Genomic DNA, 17,970 nt, shown 5'->3' on the forward strand with positions numbered 1-17,970 from the left:
TATTATTATCACAAAAGAACTATTTTCACTTATCAGAATATGGGTCTGCAAAATATCACCCATTTCTTGTAGCAAAGGACTCCACCCATATGTTGCAAACATAACAGGTTTTGACCTTCTAAACTATGTTTTTAAGACTTCAAAACAAATTAGCTCTACAGAAAAAAAAGCCTGGTAGAAGCTGTAGTAACAAATATACTATGTTTTAGGGTGCAATAATCCACAGAATTCACTTGAACTGACTGAACTTCCACAAATCTGAAGAGCTGGCTATCAAGCCAATACAAACTGTGAAGATAAATTTGAATTTACCAAACCTTGAGACAGCTAGTCCTTCTCAAAATTTTTGCAGGTAAAATCTCTCACCTTACAGAAAGTAATAGTCATCAAGACTGAATTGCTCAATTATACTAACTTTCCAGAGAGCAATGGAAAATTCTTGTATTCTCTGCCTGAATCCAATTTTGACAAGAGACATAGAGCTCCTCTGCTGAAAAACTGATAGAGGCATCACTTTACAAACTGCATGACAAGTAACAGCCTCCCTCTTCCATAGCCCTTCACAGAAGATTTAATATCTTTCACTTCTGTATCTACTCCTCATATATTTTGGATAAAGTGTTATTTTTCAGTTCTTAAATAACAGTCCTCACATCTGAAACGACCAATAAATACACAACTAGGCCTGCAATGCAAGGAAAAAAGTTTAAAAAGTTTGCCATCCTTCATCCTTCAGATGCAAATGATGACCTGCCCTGCACGTAGTTAATTCACTCCCACCTAAATGGCCACTGGATTTTTGTGTACTAATATGGCAGTCAGATTAACGTGGTGCTATGCACGGAATTAGAAGAAAACTTGAAGCATTTTCTTACCAACATCACTTCCTCTTCCATGTAGCTGCAGCTTCTTTTGTGGGGGATGGGGAAAAAAAGGGAACCACCACACAAAAAAAATAAAAAATCCAAACTAAAAAAAATCACCTCAGACTTGGCAGGTTTTTCTCATTTCCAATGAGCTCTGGAAAGGGCATCACTGCTCAGCTGTAACATTTGACAAGTAATCAAAAGGCTGAGTATCAGAAAAGGAAAAAACTCTACCCCATAAAGCCTTCCCACACAGCAAGAAGGGACTCAAAACTTTCTGATGTCTGTTCCAAACACACAGAATATTTCTTCAGCCTCGCCTGCTTTTGCAAATATGCCATTATGTACATTAGAAAGCAAAAATGCTTCATTGCTTGCACAGGTTCTCAGGGTATGAGCCACACATGACAAATGTTACATTAAGTCTTTTAATGAGTGTAAAAAGATCCTCCAGTATTCCAAGCAACACAAAAATGAAGTGCCCAAACTAACATAGAGCAGATAAAAACTATCATTTGCCAAACTCAGATGTTTTGACATGTTGTTCATGTCAAAATCTGCACACATTAAAAGCTACCAGGAGCCTCTCTGAGTCGGCTTCCTTAAATATAACCATGGGACACTCTACTTGATTGATTTTTCTAAAACAATACTGTAAATTTCCAGTCTGATGCTTTCAAAACATTGAGGTATTTAATTCCTTATTGTTACATAGTTGAGACAAGGAAAGAATCCCTATGGAGCCAAACAATGTATAAAATACAGACAAAGAACATTAAAACAGATTCTAAACATCTTCAAGTCTACGCAACAAAGAACACATAAAGCAATGTACTAGTAATGAGCAGTAAAAAAAAAAAGAAAACAAACGAAATAGTAAAACTGCTTATAGTATAAGCTAACAAATCAGCTTTCTTTTCTTTTTATGCTGCAGATTAAACTGCATGGAAGACAGGAAAACTTCAAACCCAAATGCTAATCCAGTTTAACAATTTGTTCTAAATTTACAAACTAACAATTCCATCCCTGAGGACATTCAGGAACACATGTCCACGAAAAAAATAAACAACTGTGTAGTTTTTTATGTATTCACTTTCTTTTTTTTCTTTTTTTTAACATGCAAGAGTTATTACGTGGTATTTTCTTTCTTCCTCTGTTACCTCTTTTCCCCATCTTGAGCCTGGCAGCAGTAAGAAATTTTGTAAAACTTTCTCAAAATGCAGCCAGACCAAGGAAGTTGAGAATAAGAGAGCAGCGCATTAAAAGCTGGCGTTGCAGTATGTGATGGCAGGTTTTTTGTTTTGGGGTTTTGTTGTATTTTTCCAAACCTTGAAGGAATTGAAGGAGCAGCCCAACACCGGGACATCTCATGTTAAAGCTACTTTTTGATAGCAAGAAACATTTCCACGCAAATCCCTGAGGAGCTTCCCTAACAATGGAAACCCACAGCAGCAAACCCTTCGGAAAATACATTTGGTCACAGGCTGGGGCGTTCGGATGACCCAGCCTTCTTAATGCCAGCGCTGCTTTCGTGACCAGAGGCGACTTAGTGACTGCCCTTTTCCAACTTTGGGACCGAGCTGGCTGTCAGGGAGCTGCGGGGCTGCTGTCAGCGCGCCAAGGCCGCTGGCAGGGCTGCCCGGCGGGCGGAGGGCGCAGCCCGGGCGCGCAGCTCCCGGAGGAGCCGGGTGTCAGCGCTGCCTGCGCGGTGCCCCGGCACAGCCCGGGAGCCGCTGCCGGCCCCGGACAGCTCCGTGCGGGCCCCGGGCAGGAGCAGCTCCCGCGCCCCGCTCGGGCCGCTGCCAGAACGTTCCTGAAGCGACACCGAGCCGGGACCCCCGCGCATGCGCCCCGCGCCCCTCACCGTTGCCGGGTGACTCGCCCTCCCCGCCGTCCTCAGCACCACCAGCAGGTTCCTCCGCCTCTTCCTACCCCCGGGAGCCGGCGCGGGCCTCTCCTCGCCGCTCCGCTCTCCTCGCAGCCCTCCTCCGCCGGCCGCTGCCCGCGCCGTGTGCCGCGGCCGCCGCGCTGCCGGAGCCGACGCCGTCCGTGCCCTCACAGCCGCTCCGAGCTCCGAGCCGCGAGCGGGGGGTCCCCGACGGCAGCGGCGGCGACGGGCGGAAGTGACGCGCTGACTGACAGGTGCAGAGCGCGCGCCCCCCGCCCGCCTCCCCCCGGCGGTCACGTGCGCGGGGCGGGGCGGGCGCTGAGGGCGGGCGGGACCCGCGCCCTGAGGGGAGCGGGCGGCGGGTGCGGGTCGGGGTCGCCCCGAAATTAACGCTTTCCTCATGTTCTGGCCCGCACCGCCCTGTGCCGGCTCCGAGTCACAGAATCAAATAGCTTGGGGAAGACCTCTGAGCTCATCGAACCCAGCCTTGGACCGAGCATCACCGCGTCCACCACACCAGGGCACTGAGGGCCACGTCCGGTGTTTCCTTAAACACCTCCCTGGACAGCCCATTCCAATGTCCGATCACCCGTTCTGTGAAGAAATTCCTTCTCCTGTCCGACCTAAACCTCCTCTGCTGCAGTGTAAGATTCTCCTTTCATCCCAGAGAGTGACCACGGTCAGTAGTGGCACAAGGCAGGTTCGTACCCTGCTGGCTTTGGTTGGACACGAGGAGAAATTTCTCCACAGAAACGGTGATAGGACATTGGAACTGGCTGCTCAGGGAGGTGGTGGTGTCCCCATCCCTGGAGCTGTTCAAGAGAAACCTGGATGCTCAATGCCATGGCCTGGTTGACATAAGTTGGTCTTAACGACCTCAGAACTCCTTTCTGGCATAATTGATTCCAGTTTTGCTTTTCTCATAACCATATTAAAATATTTCCTGTAAATCTTCTGAATTGAAGCATCAAGAGCAATCACTGCCAAACGTTTCCCAAATGTTAAGCGTGCCAGAAGTAATGAAGTGCCCTTTGACAAAGAGCTAATGCATTTTGAAACACAAAATTTAGCACCCTTAAAGTGAGTTAGCATAAGTTAGAGAGGAGATGCAAGCTTACACCCGAAGTGTTAAAACCAGTGCCTGGCAGTCTGTGGTTCCCACATGCCACGCTGAAACTACAACAGCTTTTTCTGTCATGCAGTGCCAGCAGCCATAGGTGGTGGGTTTAATAAGGCATTTAAGGAAACTTGGATTTAGTTAGTAAAAATCCTCTCAGGAAAAGCTTTTTTTTTCTCCCGTGAAAAACTGACAAAGAGTATATGAAAGGGGGAGAAAAATTATACAAGCAGTATGGGATTAATTGAAACCTCTGTATTTTCAATAGCTGGGAGGATTTTTTTTCAGGTTTTCCAGCATGGATTATGAATTTTATCTAGATATACATTTATGAGACTCATTAAAAGATTTTGCATTTAGAATCCAAAGATGGGAGAGTCATAACCCCACAGTAAATTATCGTGGGTTTAATCAGATCTAAAACTCTGTTTTCCTGCTGGAAGATTTGGTGTCATTAGGAGGTAGCACACAAACCCAATAAAACGTGTAGGTTTGGGGGAAATGGCCTTTCAGGAGGTCTGTGTGTGCTCTCTGTCTGTTTCCACAGCAGACTTCTCCATTTGAACCACTAATAAAATTTCCTCGCATCAGGATGAGGTTTCTGAATTTGTATTTTGTATACATAGCCGTGTTCTTTCTGATTCATTTAGCCTCATCAACAACAATAAAGATACTGAATCAGAACAAGCTGGCAATTTTGTTGATGAAACATGGGGGAGAGCGGACTCCAGCTGGCTCTTCAGCAGATCCATTGGCCAGTTGACAGAAATAAAACTGCAAGAAACCTGACACAGAAAGCACACGCGGTGAGAGGAGACAGGCAGCAGAGGCAGGCAGGTAGGCAGGCACTGCACAGCACCTGTTTGCTGGTTTTGAGTCCAAGGCAGTGGTTTCTCTCCTCTGAACTGGCTCCGAACACACCATTTCATGCCAGCTTATCCTACCTCCTTTCAAAGGCTTCCAAGGCTCCTTGCAGGGGGCAGACATACACAGTCCCAGGCTGCCATTTTAGGCTTTTCTGCTCACTTTGTGTTCTTGCTGTCTACTTGAAAGGTTGTGGACAGCCCAGGAGTCACAGAGACATAGAATGTCGCAAGTTGGAAGGGGCCCATAAGGATAGAGTCCAACTCTCTGCTCCTCACAGGACTGTCTAAAGCTAAACCATGTGACTAAGAGCATTGTCCAGATGCTCCCTGAACTCTGGCAGGCTTGGCGCTGTGACCAATTCCCTGAGGAGTCTGTTTCAGTGGCCAACCACCCTCTCGGCGAAAATCTTTTCCTTATGTCTAGCCTGAACTTTCCCTGACACAACTTCATTCTATTTTCTCAGGTTCTGTTTCTGGTCATTGAAGAGAAGATCAGCATCTCCCCTTGCTTTTAAGGGAAGCTGCAGGGTGTGATGAGAGCCCCCTTCTGTCTCTTCATCTCTGAGCTGAACAAATGCCGTGAGCTAATCTGCTCTTTGTAAGAATTTCCCTTGAGACTTTTCACCATCTTAGTCTCTGTCTGGTGCTTTACCCACATTTTCTAAGATAGTAAATAGAGAGAGAGAAGAGAGACAACAACTTAATGAGTGGCTGCATGGTTATATCCCCAAAATTCAGCTGTTGAAAGTATCTACCTCTCAGATCACTCCTAAACATCACAACAGAGCAATGTCCATTAGCTGTTCCCGCTGCATTTACCGCTGTCTCAGGCACACCTGAATTGCGAAGGCAGCATTTCATATTCCTCCCCCTCTGGTGCTGTGCAGGCTGTGGAGCTCCCAGAGCCTCGTTTCCCACTCCAAACCCAGGGCACATTCAGAGCAGGGCAGGGCTGCTGTCCCGCCATGTGACACAGCACTGTCACCCCATGTCAGGAGGTGTGACGCTGCACTCCCTGTACAGTGACACAGCCCCAGAGTGAGGCTAATGAGGAGCAAAGGACTCATTGCCCAGCTGCTGCACAGCTCCACAGCTTGGCGGGTACAAGTGGTCAGCATCTGGCTCCTGGGACTGAAGAACCAGAGTGGCTCTTCTGTGGCATCCCTGTTTCATCGGTAAATCCACGTCCAGAGCCACACCATGAATGGGGAGCTATTTCTGCAGCTCAGTATGTTTTCTTACAAGTCCTTGCAGAGATTGACTGCTAAGTGCTTACAAAGTAACTCAGTAGATCTGAAATAATTACTAGTGTAATTTTCAGGAAAAGCTATTCATAAGTACAAATCACTAGTGCCTGTATGTGTCACAGAAGAGCTGGAGCCACGTTTCCTTCATGTATCCCCAGTTCCCATCATGACCTAGTATAGTTTGAGAATAAATATTCTCTGAAGAATTTAGCTTCCAGTTAAGTCTACTTCCAGCAAGAGCCCTGCATTACACCTCATCAGAAATTGAAGAAACTGAAAGGAAAATATCCTTATCCCAGCTGTGCTCACTGTTGTACAAGGCTTAGTAAAAACTGAGCTAAAATACTCCAGAACTTAAATCAGCTTTGCAAAGCCATAGAATCCTTGGAAGGTTGATAGCCTGCCCTGCAATTCCTTACCTTCATATTAGGTTATTACCTTACTAGGAGGAAATGGGCATCTGACACATAGCAAAACAAGACACTGTCTGTTGTAATATCTGTGTATTATATGCCAAACAGTTTTTCCTGAAAATTATCTGTATGTCAGCAAACTGCTTGCTTTTGGGTTTAATTGTGTGCCTACAAATTATTTGATACATTCTTCTGAACTTGGAATTGCTCAGTTTTTGCTTTAAGTGGATCCTATTCATATCTTGCAAAAAATATTGACAGCGAGTCCTTTTAACACCAAGGAAGAATTAGCAAACCCTTTCCAACTGGATGCTCTGCAAAGAGCTTTCCTTTCCTGCATACTTCATCCACAAACAGACATGTCCCCAAGCTGAGTCTTTACTTTATTCTTCTCCAGCATTGTAGCATTTTCTAGCAAACATTGTGTTTCAGGATGCCCAGCACATGGCACTTGGTCTTACTGAACATCCATAACTCTTCATGGAAACTCTTGTATCAGCAAGTATTCAGTTGTTCTAATTCATGGTGTCCAAAAAGGTACCTAAGAATCAAAGTTAATTTTTAAAGCTTTGCCCTGTATTAAAAAAATGAGGCTTCACAACACTCAAGCAAACAGGTTACAGAATCTATTTTATAGAAACTCAAACTCCAGCCAAGGGAAAACCATTCATCATTTCAAAGACTGTCAGCCATTACTAGACACATATGTAAGGATTTCTTAAAAACTGAATTCAGTATCAAAGGCACATGTTCTGCGTAAATGTCAGACATTTTTACTCATTTCTCTACTAGAGTTCTGTGATTAAAATAAACATTTACAGCATTAGGTTTTTTTTCCCTGCCTCTGAACATTTTTTGGATCTGAATCTTGGTTTTAGAAAATCTGTCTTTAAAGTAGAAATCTAGGAATATGGGTCAAATGTGTCTTTTAAGGCTTGTTCATATTTTAATTGCATGGTTGCAGACTTAACAAGAGATAATTCTTTCCTCCTTGAAATTCAAGACATCGAAAGGTTAATTCAGTCTTCTCAATTCCATTTCCTTCCGTCTGTTCCCCTTCCCACACTCCTCCCCACCCCCATCTGTAGACAGCTGAGTTATTTGAATTTTGTGCAAGCTAGTATTCATCCAAAGGGGAAAATCACTCAACATATGCACCAGGCAAGAGAAAATTGCAGTACTGCACACTTACATTTTTTACTTCCTATTTGCTTTCCTCTGTGTTCACCAGCTCGGGCTGTGGACATACACACTCGAGCCCCAAGGATAGAGTTAACTCAAATTAAAGCTTGTGTGTCCCCATGGCTGTTGAATTCCCAATCTTTGCACTCACATGGAATCTGTGCTGAAGCTGCTGTGGTGCTTTTACCTTGGGTTGAGGAAAGGCTACAGTTCCTGTTACCACAATTTGTCAGCTGCCAACACAATCACTCTCTGCTGCTCCCATGTTATTTCATGGTGTGGTCACTCATACTCAAGGTACACTAACTCCAGAGGAGTCACTTTGACAGAGCTCAGATTAACCCAGGGATGAAGACAGAGCTTTAATCCAACTGATTTTGGCACTTTACATACAATTGCAAGGAAAAAAAATCAATAAAAGTACTCATTAAAAATGTTCTAGCTTGCTCAGATTCTGAAGAAATAGATGTTCACTTCAGATGCCAAGATAGGTAAACAGTATCATCTTTCTTTATTCTCTTTTTCATATTTTAAAAAAGAAAAGCAGTGTCTAATGTACAATACTTGCAGCTTTCATGGAAAAGGCAGAAGTTAACAGATGTGGAACTCATTTATTACCATTTTCTTACATAATTGTTGACCTTGTACACGATATGTATAACAAGCTTATAAAATTGGAAAATAATTTTTGGAAAAGATGATGGAGAAATACAAGTTTTTATTCTGTAAATTGCTCAGAATAATCAGCTAGAAAAGATAACTTGGCCTTTTCTGTTCCTTTGCTTAAGCAGCCTTGTGTCCTTAAGCAGCTGGAAAACTTCAAGGTTTATCTTCTCCCCAGACATAAAACCACTCAAGCTATCATGAGGCCCAGGCTATTGAGAGTGGAATGATTTGGCAACACAAAGTTCTGGTGAGGTACCCCTGAAAACTACATCCATAGCCCTGAGTCCCAGGAATGAAGAATTCCTCACCTCTGAGCTACCCCAGCACAGATTGTAGTAACAGACCCACCTATTGTCCTTTTTCTCTGGACAAAAGGAAAATCTGAAGTTAACATAAAGTTAGTAGATCTGTGGATTTTATGATTTTTGATCTGTCTTCTCCTGGATTATGTTGGTTATCTATTTGCTGCACAGTGGGTGCCACAATTTGAATGGTAATGTTTCTCCTCTGTGAAGAAAAGAAAGGGAGAACCTCAAGAGTGGATTGTTTAATTCCAGAGCAGCCAGCTACACTGAGAAAAGCCATGTTTGAGTACACTCCCAGTGCTCATCCAATATTTCCCTGTCTTGCTTCTTCCCTAAACTGCTGCTTGCAGGAGGTGCATCTGTCCAGGGACAGAAAAGAAGAAGAAAACAAAAGGCTGTTAAAGACTCAAAGTCATGCTAAACTTGTGTCTCTACACCAGTATTCATCACAAACTGTCATGTGCTCTGTAGCACTAGCTAATGTGACTAACACATCACATGCTTCATTCCCCACCCTGGCTTTGGGGAGAGAAGCCTGTGTATGGACATTCTGTATTAATTCTACTTTTTCTTTTACTAGTTCATGCATGGGTCAACACATTTTGCTGGAAGGAGCCAGGCCAGAGCCAAGTACTTTGTGCTGGAAGACATGCTTTTGGGTCAGTTCTTGAGAAAGCTCTGCTGCAAGAAACTCCATCTGGTTAAACTTCGAAAAATTCACCCCCATACCAAGTTTTATAATATAAAAAAAGAAAAAAGAGAGAGAGGAAATTTCTACTCCCACTAGCTTATGTTTTTTCCTTTTGCTCTTTGCTGCAACAGGGCTTCTGGTATAGACTTGCCTGAACTCCTGAGCTATTTGGAAAACATGGGGTTGGAAAAGATAGCCCAAGGAGAAAGACTATCTAAAACTGCCTCTCCTCACCCCTCATCTTCTGCATGTACCTACCCTCAAGGTTCAGTGGTCTTGATAAGGAAAATGAAACACCTTAGGTAACGATGAAATGTCCAGTGTAAGACAAGTGTGGAGTATTTACTGACTGGCAGTGCAGCATTACAGCAGAGTCTGCCAAAGAGGGATCAGTGCCTTCCTTACACCCCCAGCATTCATTGTCTCTTAGCCTGGGAACCTGTCTCCGTTCCCAAACAGGGATATTTTTTTTGGCAGCAAGATGGAACAAAAGGCACAAAGAGAACTAAGAAAACCCTTTCAGTGAAGCTGTAGTCTTTTCTTTTTCCTGTTCCCCTGAGGACGGGAAACCTTCTTAGGACAGCTCGTAAGATATCCAATCCTGCTACCTGCCTGGAAGGTGCTCAGTGCTCACAGAGACCTACAGGAATTAAGGTCTGTGCAGATTCCAGCCCAGCTTTCAGCCTTGACAAATTGATCCCCTACCTTTAGCACCAAAAATACCACAGCATTTTGAAAATGAAATCACTGTTATATTTGAGTGGGTGTGTTATTTCGAGACAGCACTAATGTGATTATAAAATCAGTTGTGTCAGCTTATTGGCTCAGCTACAGACACTGATCTGCTCGAGCGTCTGTTCCTCTACCCAGCTACTTGCCTTAGGGTGCTTTGTCCCCCCTCAGCTCCCCGTAGAAATAGAGACCATTTGGTTCCCACTGCTGCACTGAAGAGAAAGAAACCCCTTCTTCTGGCAGTTGCCCACCTTGTCTCTATGAAACTTGGCATTTCCAGAGCACCTCTTGTGCCAAACACAAGCACAGCATCCCCCAGCCCGCTAAAGACTACACCCCATATATGTGTGTGTGTGTGTGTGTATGTACATATATATATGTATATATATACATACATGTAAATATATGCACGGGCTGGGCATGCTGCTTCCAAGTGACAGCAGCCAAAGGAAAAGGTCAAGCGGCAGCAGGGTCCAAACCTCCCAGCTTCACTTTTCAGACTCTTCACTTGAGCTCCCTCTAAACATTTCCTCTCACCTATTACCGAATCCTGGGAGCAAGTGTTTGTTTTTCCTGCTGCTCCGTGGGTGTCTGACAGACTCGGTGCCTTGTGCTGCCAGGCACGGTTTAATGCTGTCAATGGCAGGTGACTCACTGGTATCAGAAGTGTCAGTCCTGGCAGGTTTGACTCAGTCCTTCATCTTTTGGCAGCAAATTGAAATAAAATAAAGTTTCCATTGTATGAGGCAGCTTTTCAGGCACAGCCATACCAGTGTAGCTTTATATCCTTCATGTGTGGAGCATCTGTAAAGATTCTATAGTCTACATGCTCCACTGGCTTCCTGGTTTTTCACATTTCTACACACTTCATTCTTTTGCCTCTGTGCAACATGAAGAAAGTTGAGGTTTTAATTGCAACCACAGTCTTCCCAAGGCCAGGTAAATGCCATGTTCCCCTTACTGAACACAGTGACTCTGAAATCCTGCAATTAAAAACCTGACAAAGAACAGCTTTTCTGCTCATACAGCAAAAATATTTCCATTACTAGTGAAAGGAAAAGGCATTTGAGTAAGATATTACCTACCCATCTTTACCTCAAAGTATGCAATGCCCTCGGGCCAAATTCCAAATTTTCCATATGTAAACTGCATCCAGCTGTGTGTGCTGCCATGAGTATATAAACATGAGGTTTGAATCCCACACGAGCTGTGTTTGACCACAGCACTGAATTTACAAGCTACAGAAACTTGACAGGCACTTTATACAATGGTCAAGATGTTTGTTATGGAGATGAGTATCTCCTGATTTCAGCAGAGTGAGAACGTGTAAGTTCACGTCATGATGCTATTTGGCTCAACACTGTTACACCTTCCTCACAAACCCAACCCAATATCAATTAAAAACTTGGTCATTTTCAGCCTAAAAACCCAAACAATGTATCCAAAACTGTTTAAGTATTAGGTTGGACAATAAATTGGGCAATTAAAGTGGTAGTGGTGGTGAAAACAAGCATGCTCACCCTGTCTTAGCATGTTTAGAAGAGCCTGAGCTCTGCTGTGGATCCTGGGGGCAGAGCCTGTGACTGGACACAGACAATCAAAAGTGAGGTTCTTCTGCTTTACTGTTCTGAACACTTTGCTCTCTGCAACTGAGAGAACTTGTGCTACTCTTGAAGTTTAAGAGGTTTTTTCCTTTTAGTCTCTCTTCATAATCAGAATTATAATTGCTATTTTTAAAAATGGACAAATATTTTAAAAACTGAAACTCATTAGCTGCCTGGATTCATGAATCACTCAGATTATGTTTTAAAGTCTTTTCTGATCTAAATCTTGTGTCCAGCCAAACAAGAGGTTAATGCTCTCTCTTTAAACAGACACAAAGGCTCTTCAGTGCCAAATCTCAGCTTTGGTTTACACCAAATATTCGCCCAGTGGCTGCCTTCCTGCTTTTTCCCAGGGGGTTTCAGTCAGGAACACAGCTTTCTATTTCTGACAACTGGTTGGATATGTGGGAGTCCTGACATTAAATATGGTGCACACACAGAGATTTGGTGTGGTCAGTGCAGATGCAGAGATAACCGAGCCAGCCTGCACAAATCCCATAGGCAAGGAAAAACCTTTAAGATCAAGTCCAACCACAAACCTGTTCATTGTTTTAGTTTAAACAAACATTGTAAGAGGTCTTTAAGACAAATTTAAGCACATTAAAACCATTTTCTCCATGCACACATATCAGACTCAAACCCACTCTACCTAAGCCTGTGGTACCAACAGAAAGATCCACAGGCCTTCCAGGGGCTCTCAGTCAGCTGAGAGACATCTCTGTCCCTCTGAGCTCACTGCTCAAGCTGCCTTACTGTCAGTAGAGAAAACCAGGTACTCCTAGGGCACAATTAATTTTATCCCAACTTCATTGCCTCCCTTCTGGCTGCCATTCCAGACAGGAATTTCAGGTGGGGGCACTGAAAGGCACACAAGAGGAAACCCACACCAGTATCCAGAAGGATGCACACAGCCTTTTTCTCCCTGCTTCCAGATCTGTGGGCTGAGGGAGGCACCAGCAAGTGAATTAACAGCTACCAAAACAGGGACATGCAGAAATTCATTGTGCATCCCTTCAGGACACATTCCTGGATGTCACTGTGGTGCCTGGGCTGTGCTGATCTCAGACTTGGCCCTTGGTCACGGCAGTCACACCATGGCTGTGCTGAGAGCCCTCCAGAGCCCCGAGCTTGTGCCTCTGCCAGCCTGGGCAGGCAGGGATGATCCCCAGCACGTTGCTGAATGCACCTACAATCCCCTCCTCAAAAAACTCAGCTGGCAGCAGCAATCCCCAAACCTCAACCTTACTCCGAACCTCAGCACTGGGAAATGGTGGGAAGGGAAACTTCAGTATGATTGTCATGGTAAATGAAGAGAACAGAAAAAAAGAAAAATCAAGATGTAATTTGGCAGCTTTCCATGCCAGTTTTCCCATTTCCCTCCCTCATGCACTTTCTGCAGGAGCAATCTGTCCTTTCCCTAAACGCTGAGCAATCCCAGCACTAAACTAATCAATATTAATAGCGATGGGTTCGGGAGGGGGGAGGAGGGGAGACGAGAGGAGAGGAGAGACGAGGAGAGGAGGGATTACCCTGACCTTTTTCAACTCACACTGCCTCAGACAGCCACCAAGCAGCTGAAGAGAGAGCAGCCAGACGGTAATGCCATGTGGTTTTAGTAGCTTTTCATTTTTTAAATTTTTTTTTCCTTGTGAATATTTACTCTGTTGTCTCAGTGCAGCTAGCAATGAAATGTGATTTTCTGCAGGAAGGAAAAAATTTCATTATATCAGCCATCTCCGGGCCAAGCATTGCCTTGATGGGAAACTCCACTGAAATAAGGGAAATAATGCCCAGGCTGGATTTTAACTTGAATTTCTTAATAAAAGGAGGAATTGGATTAGGGAAGTTTTGACAGGTGAAATGCTTGTGTGCTTTGTGAAATTCTCTTTATTATAATAGAGTATAATCAAAGCCATTGAGCTGTGACTGGGATATGGAGCAAGAGCAAACAAAGGACTGGGGGAACCAGTCCTCTATTGTTATGCTCAAGTGTCCACAGCAGCTCAGGGGATGGATGTACTCAGAACAGGGGGCTCAGAATGAAAGACAAATCCTATTGATTAAAAGAAAATCATATTTGAAGCTCTTTGTTCCTGTTGGATTTGGGGTTAATTGTAGATTTTTCCAGTTAGCAGCATTTCTTAAAATACGGGTTTATATCAGAGGGCACTGTGGATTACTGGCAATTAATAATTGTCTCTTTATTACAGATTATTCTTGTCGCCATGTGCAAAATATGATTTTTAGAAATTATATCTGAGAAATCTAGAGAAAATGCTATTTATGTGTTTCCTCTTCTGCTCTGAAAGAGCCAAGCCTCAGGGAAAGGTCCCAGATTGAGTGTTAGGTTTGTGGAGGTTTTTGAATAAACATTTTTATGGTATTTTCATATTTTTTCTCTTGAGGAGAAAATGCTTTGCAGATGGCTGGTATCACAGCACTAGCTAATGAAGCCATGGGTGTGTTTTCCCTTTCTTTGTCAGGACCCATCATGTCCGACAAACCAGATTTTGCAGAAATTGAAACATTTGACAAGACCAAGCTGAAGAAGACAGAAACCAGAGAGAAAAATCCACTGCCCACTAAAGAAAGTAAGTGCTTATGAGGCTATTTGAAGTACGAGTAGCAAGGACATAATCCATATGCAGTTCATATGCAAAATGAATACTAATCACAGGATTACAGGCTCAAACTCATCCCTGACTTTAAGTGGGGATAATACTAAGACTCTATACTGGGCTTCCAAGGATATCAGTAATTACAACCAGCAGTGCATTTTGTCTGAAAAACCCTTTCTGATGGGATTGCTCTTGCTTCTGCTGAAAGCAAGACAGTGTTCCCACTGGGTGCTGGTAACAGGATCAATCTGTTTGTAATGACCTTGTTCCCAGCCCCTCTGCAGGCACAGGGGACCCTTTGCCCATCCCTGGCAGGCCAGGCAGCATCCCCAGAGGGTGCTGGGCTCTGGATTTAGTGTTATTAGGCAGATGAGCTGCTGCCTCCCACTGGTACCTGCTGTCAGCCCTGGGCAGGAGAACCTCCAGGCACCTTCTCTGGGAATAAGGCTGCAAGCAAAGCCATCATCATCCTCATCTAACAGGCAGTCTCCCTCAGAAAAGCACCCCTGAGCTTTTCTCGTGTGGGCTCTTCTCCCATACACACTGTGCACAGGCAGTCAGATAAAGCTGGGATTCATGTTCAGCTCCAGATATGAAAAGAGCATTTGGAGCAGATTTTGAGATTTGAGCAATTTCCTTCAGAAGAGAATTGCTAATCACTGTGGATGTGTGTGCTGATAGCCATGCACACACACAGTCTCAACGTTACATACTGGGTTTTTCCTCTGTTCTATTATCCTTGCCAATGCTAAAGCTGTAAATACAAGAGGAGCTTTGCACACCATGACCTGCTCCCTTCTAGCTATGCAGATGTGGGAATGAGTTGTCATTTTCAGGGTGATCAAAACAACCAATTATGGATTTAATTCTCTGGCTTTGAGTATGACCATAGAAACTGGTATCCTGCAGAACCATTATCATTGAATTACAGAATGGTTTGGGTTAGAAAGGACTTTAAAGATCATCTTGTTTCAACCCCACACCATGGCCAAGGACACCTCCCACTAAATCAGGTTACTCCAAGACCTCCAAACTGGCCTAGAACATTTCCAGGGATGGGGCAGCCACAGCTTCTCTGGGAAACCTGTGCCAGGGCCTCACCACTCTCACAGGGAAGGATTTCTTTCTCACATCTAATCTAACCCTGCCTTCTGTCAGTGTGAAAGCCATTCCCTGTTTTTCTGTCACTCCAGTCCAAAGTTCCCCTCCAGCTCTTTTGTAGCTCCTTTAAGTGCTAGAAGGGATTCTAAAGTCTCCCCAGACCCTTCTCTTCTTCAGGCTTTACACCCCCAAAACTCCCTCAGTCTGTCTCTATAGGAAGGCAAAGTTTATTGTTCATAAACAATAAAGTTCACTGATGGTGTTTTTGTTTCCTGTTTTTCTGCCAGCTATCGAACAGGAAAAGCAAAGTGAAAGTACAGCCTGAGCATAAAATTGAAGATGTGGACTGCTGCTTCTTCAGTGGGGTTTTGGCTTCTGAGTTGAGTTGTTTTATTTTGTCCCTCCAACCCCATATTTGTTGCCCATTTATTTTAGGAAACATTTGTTCATTTAATGTTCACTGAAGAAGTTTGTTTTGTGTTTGTTGAAGAAGATACTATGTATTTGTATTCTTAAAATTATAATTTCAAGTTCTGTATCAACCCCATTACTTGGCAAAATAAAAATTAAAAAAAAAAAAGGGCAATTTTCATATAAATTGTTTTCCTAAACCTCACAATAAACAGATTTCTTCTGACCAACTGTCTTTGAGCCTTGCAGAAATCGAGCTTACACTGCAACTCTTATTAACATCCTTCCCCCCCTGTTTGCATTTCCACAGCAGCTCAAGGGTTTGGGCAGGGTTACCCCAGGCACTCACAGGTTCCTTGGCTGGAACACAGCCCCTCTCCATCACCTGTATCCTGCAGAATCCCAGAGCCCCAGATGGCACCAATCCACAGGAACCCCCTGACTGCCTTCACAGCAGCCTGGAGACTTCACCCCCATCCCTTGTGTCACTCAAGGTGTTTCTTGGGAACCCTGAGGGACAAACTGTGTGTGCCAGGAGCCCTGTAACCCCCAGCCTGGCAGCAGGCATGGGAAAGAGGGGAAGCCACTGGCCTGCTTCAGTCTTGTCCAGCAGTAGGTTAGAGGTTCCAGAGACAAGTACCCACTTACAAATTCCATGCCAAATTGATGGCTGGGCTGAGGACATATTCAAATTAACATTCCTGATAAAGAAAAGGGCTGCAGCACGCTCTCCACTGCTTTTTTATCTCTCTAACTTGCAAATATCCAGTCAACCTTGTGATAACTGCAGCACAAACACAGCCTTTGGCCCATGTCATGCCAAGTAATACAAGAATGAGGGAAGGTGGAAGGAAGAAAGAAAATTAAGTATTGCATTAACTTTTAGGGATGAGAGAAAGATCTTTAGCAGCACAGGGGTATAAGACACAAACCTTCAAAGCAAGAAAGGACTCCCTACATCTTCATCACTGGTGGAGCAATAACATCTCCTCACAGGTCTGCAGAGGACTTGGCAAAAATAGACTCTGGTACCAGCTCAGGGGACTCTCAATTACATGGTATCACATTATCTCTGGAATTAATTTGCAATCATATTAGAAAAACAAGTGCTTAGTCTGGGCAGATAAACTGCTGTCCATGGAGCTTTAGTTTGATCCTACTTGTGCTGTGAAGTGAGAGTAGTTTTGTGTACTTCAGCAGGGTTAGTCTGGGCTTGTACCTGCAGAAGGTGAGGCAGAATGCAAACTACAGGCTTCAGGAAACAGAAGGGAATGGTTGGGGTCATGTCCAGAAAACTTTTGTTTGCTTAAGGGCTGCTTGACACTTGACATTGAATGTGAATAGTCAGAGCTGCAATTAAAAGTAGCAGTGGATCCACAAGACTGCGACTTTAGTGGCAACAGAAAGTAACCAGAGGTGACCAGGAGACCACAGGAAAACACAGGGCAAGAGGACCAATGATTTCTGTCAGAGCTTTGTCAGTGTGGTGGTGTCCAAAGGGATGAGACTGCTGTTTCCACCCACATTCATCAGCTCAACACTGATGATGTTTTCTTTTCATGACCAAGGATTTTTTTCACATTCTCATTTGAGGATGCCTTGGCACCTGACTCAAAGGGGTATTTATTTTCAGGTCAGCTGGATTTATTAATACTGATTTTTATACAAAAGATAAGGAATGCTAGAGATTGAGCAACAAAGAAAACAGTGCTCTTTTCTTTGTGACTCATGCCCTCCCCTCACCCCTGCACACTTCAGGGTCAATGAGCCTCTGATATTATTTAAATATTTGCTTTGATGATGGTTCCTTTATGGAGGAAGCATTTAGAGATAGCACTTAAAGCAACACCACCTATGGAAATCCTGCTGTTTAACCAGATTCATTCAACCTGCTCCTTTCCCCACAATGGTTTTTAAGCTCTGTGTTGCACTCAGCAGTAAGGCCACAGATGAGAATTTCTCCTTGGTTTTGTCCCACGTGATGATCTCCCTCCACCTCTGCCAGTTCAGAACTTCTGCCAACTCGCTCAGCAAATACACTCTAAATCACCAAAACCTTCTTTGGAACCACTGAAACAGGGGCTGGTCTCTGTGCTCACAAGTTCTCCCAAAATTCAAAGGCCTGGGCTGTGTCCTCAGCCTGCACTTTTTGGGCAGAAGGGAAGGGAGGTCTGGCCAAAGCAAGAAAACAGCAGAGATATTCTCCTCTTGTGTTTGCAAGACACAAAGGATTGGCAGCACAGCTCAGGTTTGCCCAAGCACT

General features: G+C 44.1%; 2 protein-coding genes across 8 annotated transcripts in view; one reads left to right on the plus strand and one right to left on the minus strand.

Annotated features, from left to right (window-relative positions):
- The window catches only part of FAM13B (family with sequence similarity 13 member B), a 44,568-nt gene extending 41,630 nt beyond the window's left edge, over positions 1-2,938 (minus strand). For 5 of the 6 annotated variants that reach the window (XM_072935240.1, XM_012575002.5, XM_072935239.1 and 2 more), the window contains exon 1: positions 2,731-2,870. The gene's annotated coding sequence lies outside the window, so the exon portion shown is untranslated. Of the gene's footprint in view, positions 1-2,730 lie in introns of all 6 variants that reach the window. The other variant, XM_072935237.1, reaches the window with a different exon arrangement.
- Positions 2,871-15,937, plus strand: LOC100232010 (thymosin beta-12). Of its 2 annotated transcripts, XM_030284247.4 has the most exons (4): positions 2,871-3,008; positions 5,202-5,316; positions 14,061-14,168; positions 15,584-15,937. In XM_030284247.4, exons 2-4 carry the CDS (start codon positions 5,271-5,273, stop codon positions 15,619-15,621), a joined length of 192 nt encoding a protein of 63 aa, XP_030140107.4. In that variant the 5' UTR covers positions 2,871-3,008; positions 5,202-5,270; the 3' UTR covers positions 15,622-15,937. The 2 variants fall into 2 exon arrangements, with proteins under 2 accessions (XP_030140107.4, XP_002199599.3); XM_002199563.7 differs by lacking the exons at positions 2,871-3,008; positions 5,202-5,316 and adding an exon at positions 13,011-13,173.
- Positions 15,938-17,970: the final 2,033 nt, after the last annotated feature.

This window comes from Taeniopygia guttata, chromosome 13 (assembly GCF_048771995.1).
Source record: "Taeniopygia guttata chromosome 13, bTaeGut7.mat, whole genome shotgun sequence".
Lineage (NCBI taxonomy): Eukaryota > Metazoa > Chordata > Aves > Passeriformes > Estrildidae > Taeniopygia > Taeniopygia guttata.

Coding starts and splice junctions, on each gene's coding strand:
- LOC100232010 (XM_030284247.4), top strand. CDS start 5,271: ATGAGAGCCCCCTTCTGTCTCTTCATCTCTGAGCTGAACAAATGCC. Junction 5,317..14,060: donor CTCTGAGCTGAACAAATGCC/GTGAGCTAATCT, acceptor TTTCTTTGTCAG/GACCCATCATGTCCGACAAA. Junction 14,169..15,583: donor TCCACTGCCCACTAAAGAAA/GTAAGTGCTTAT, acceptor TTTTTCTGCCAG/CTATCGAACAGGAAAAGCAA.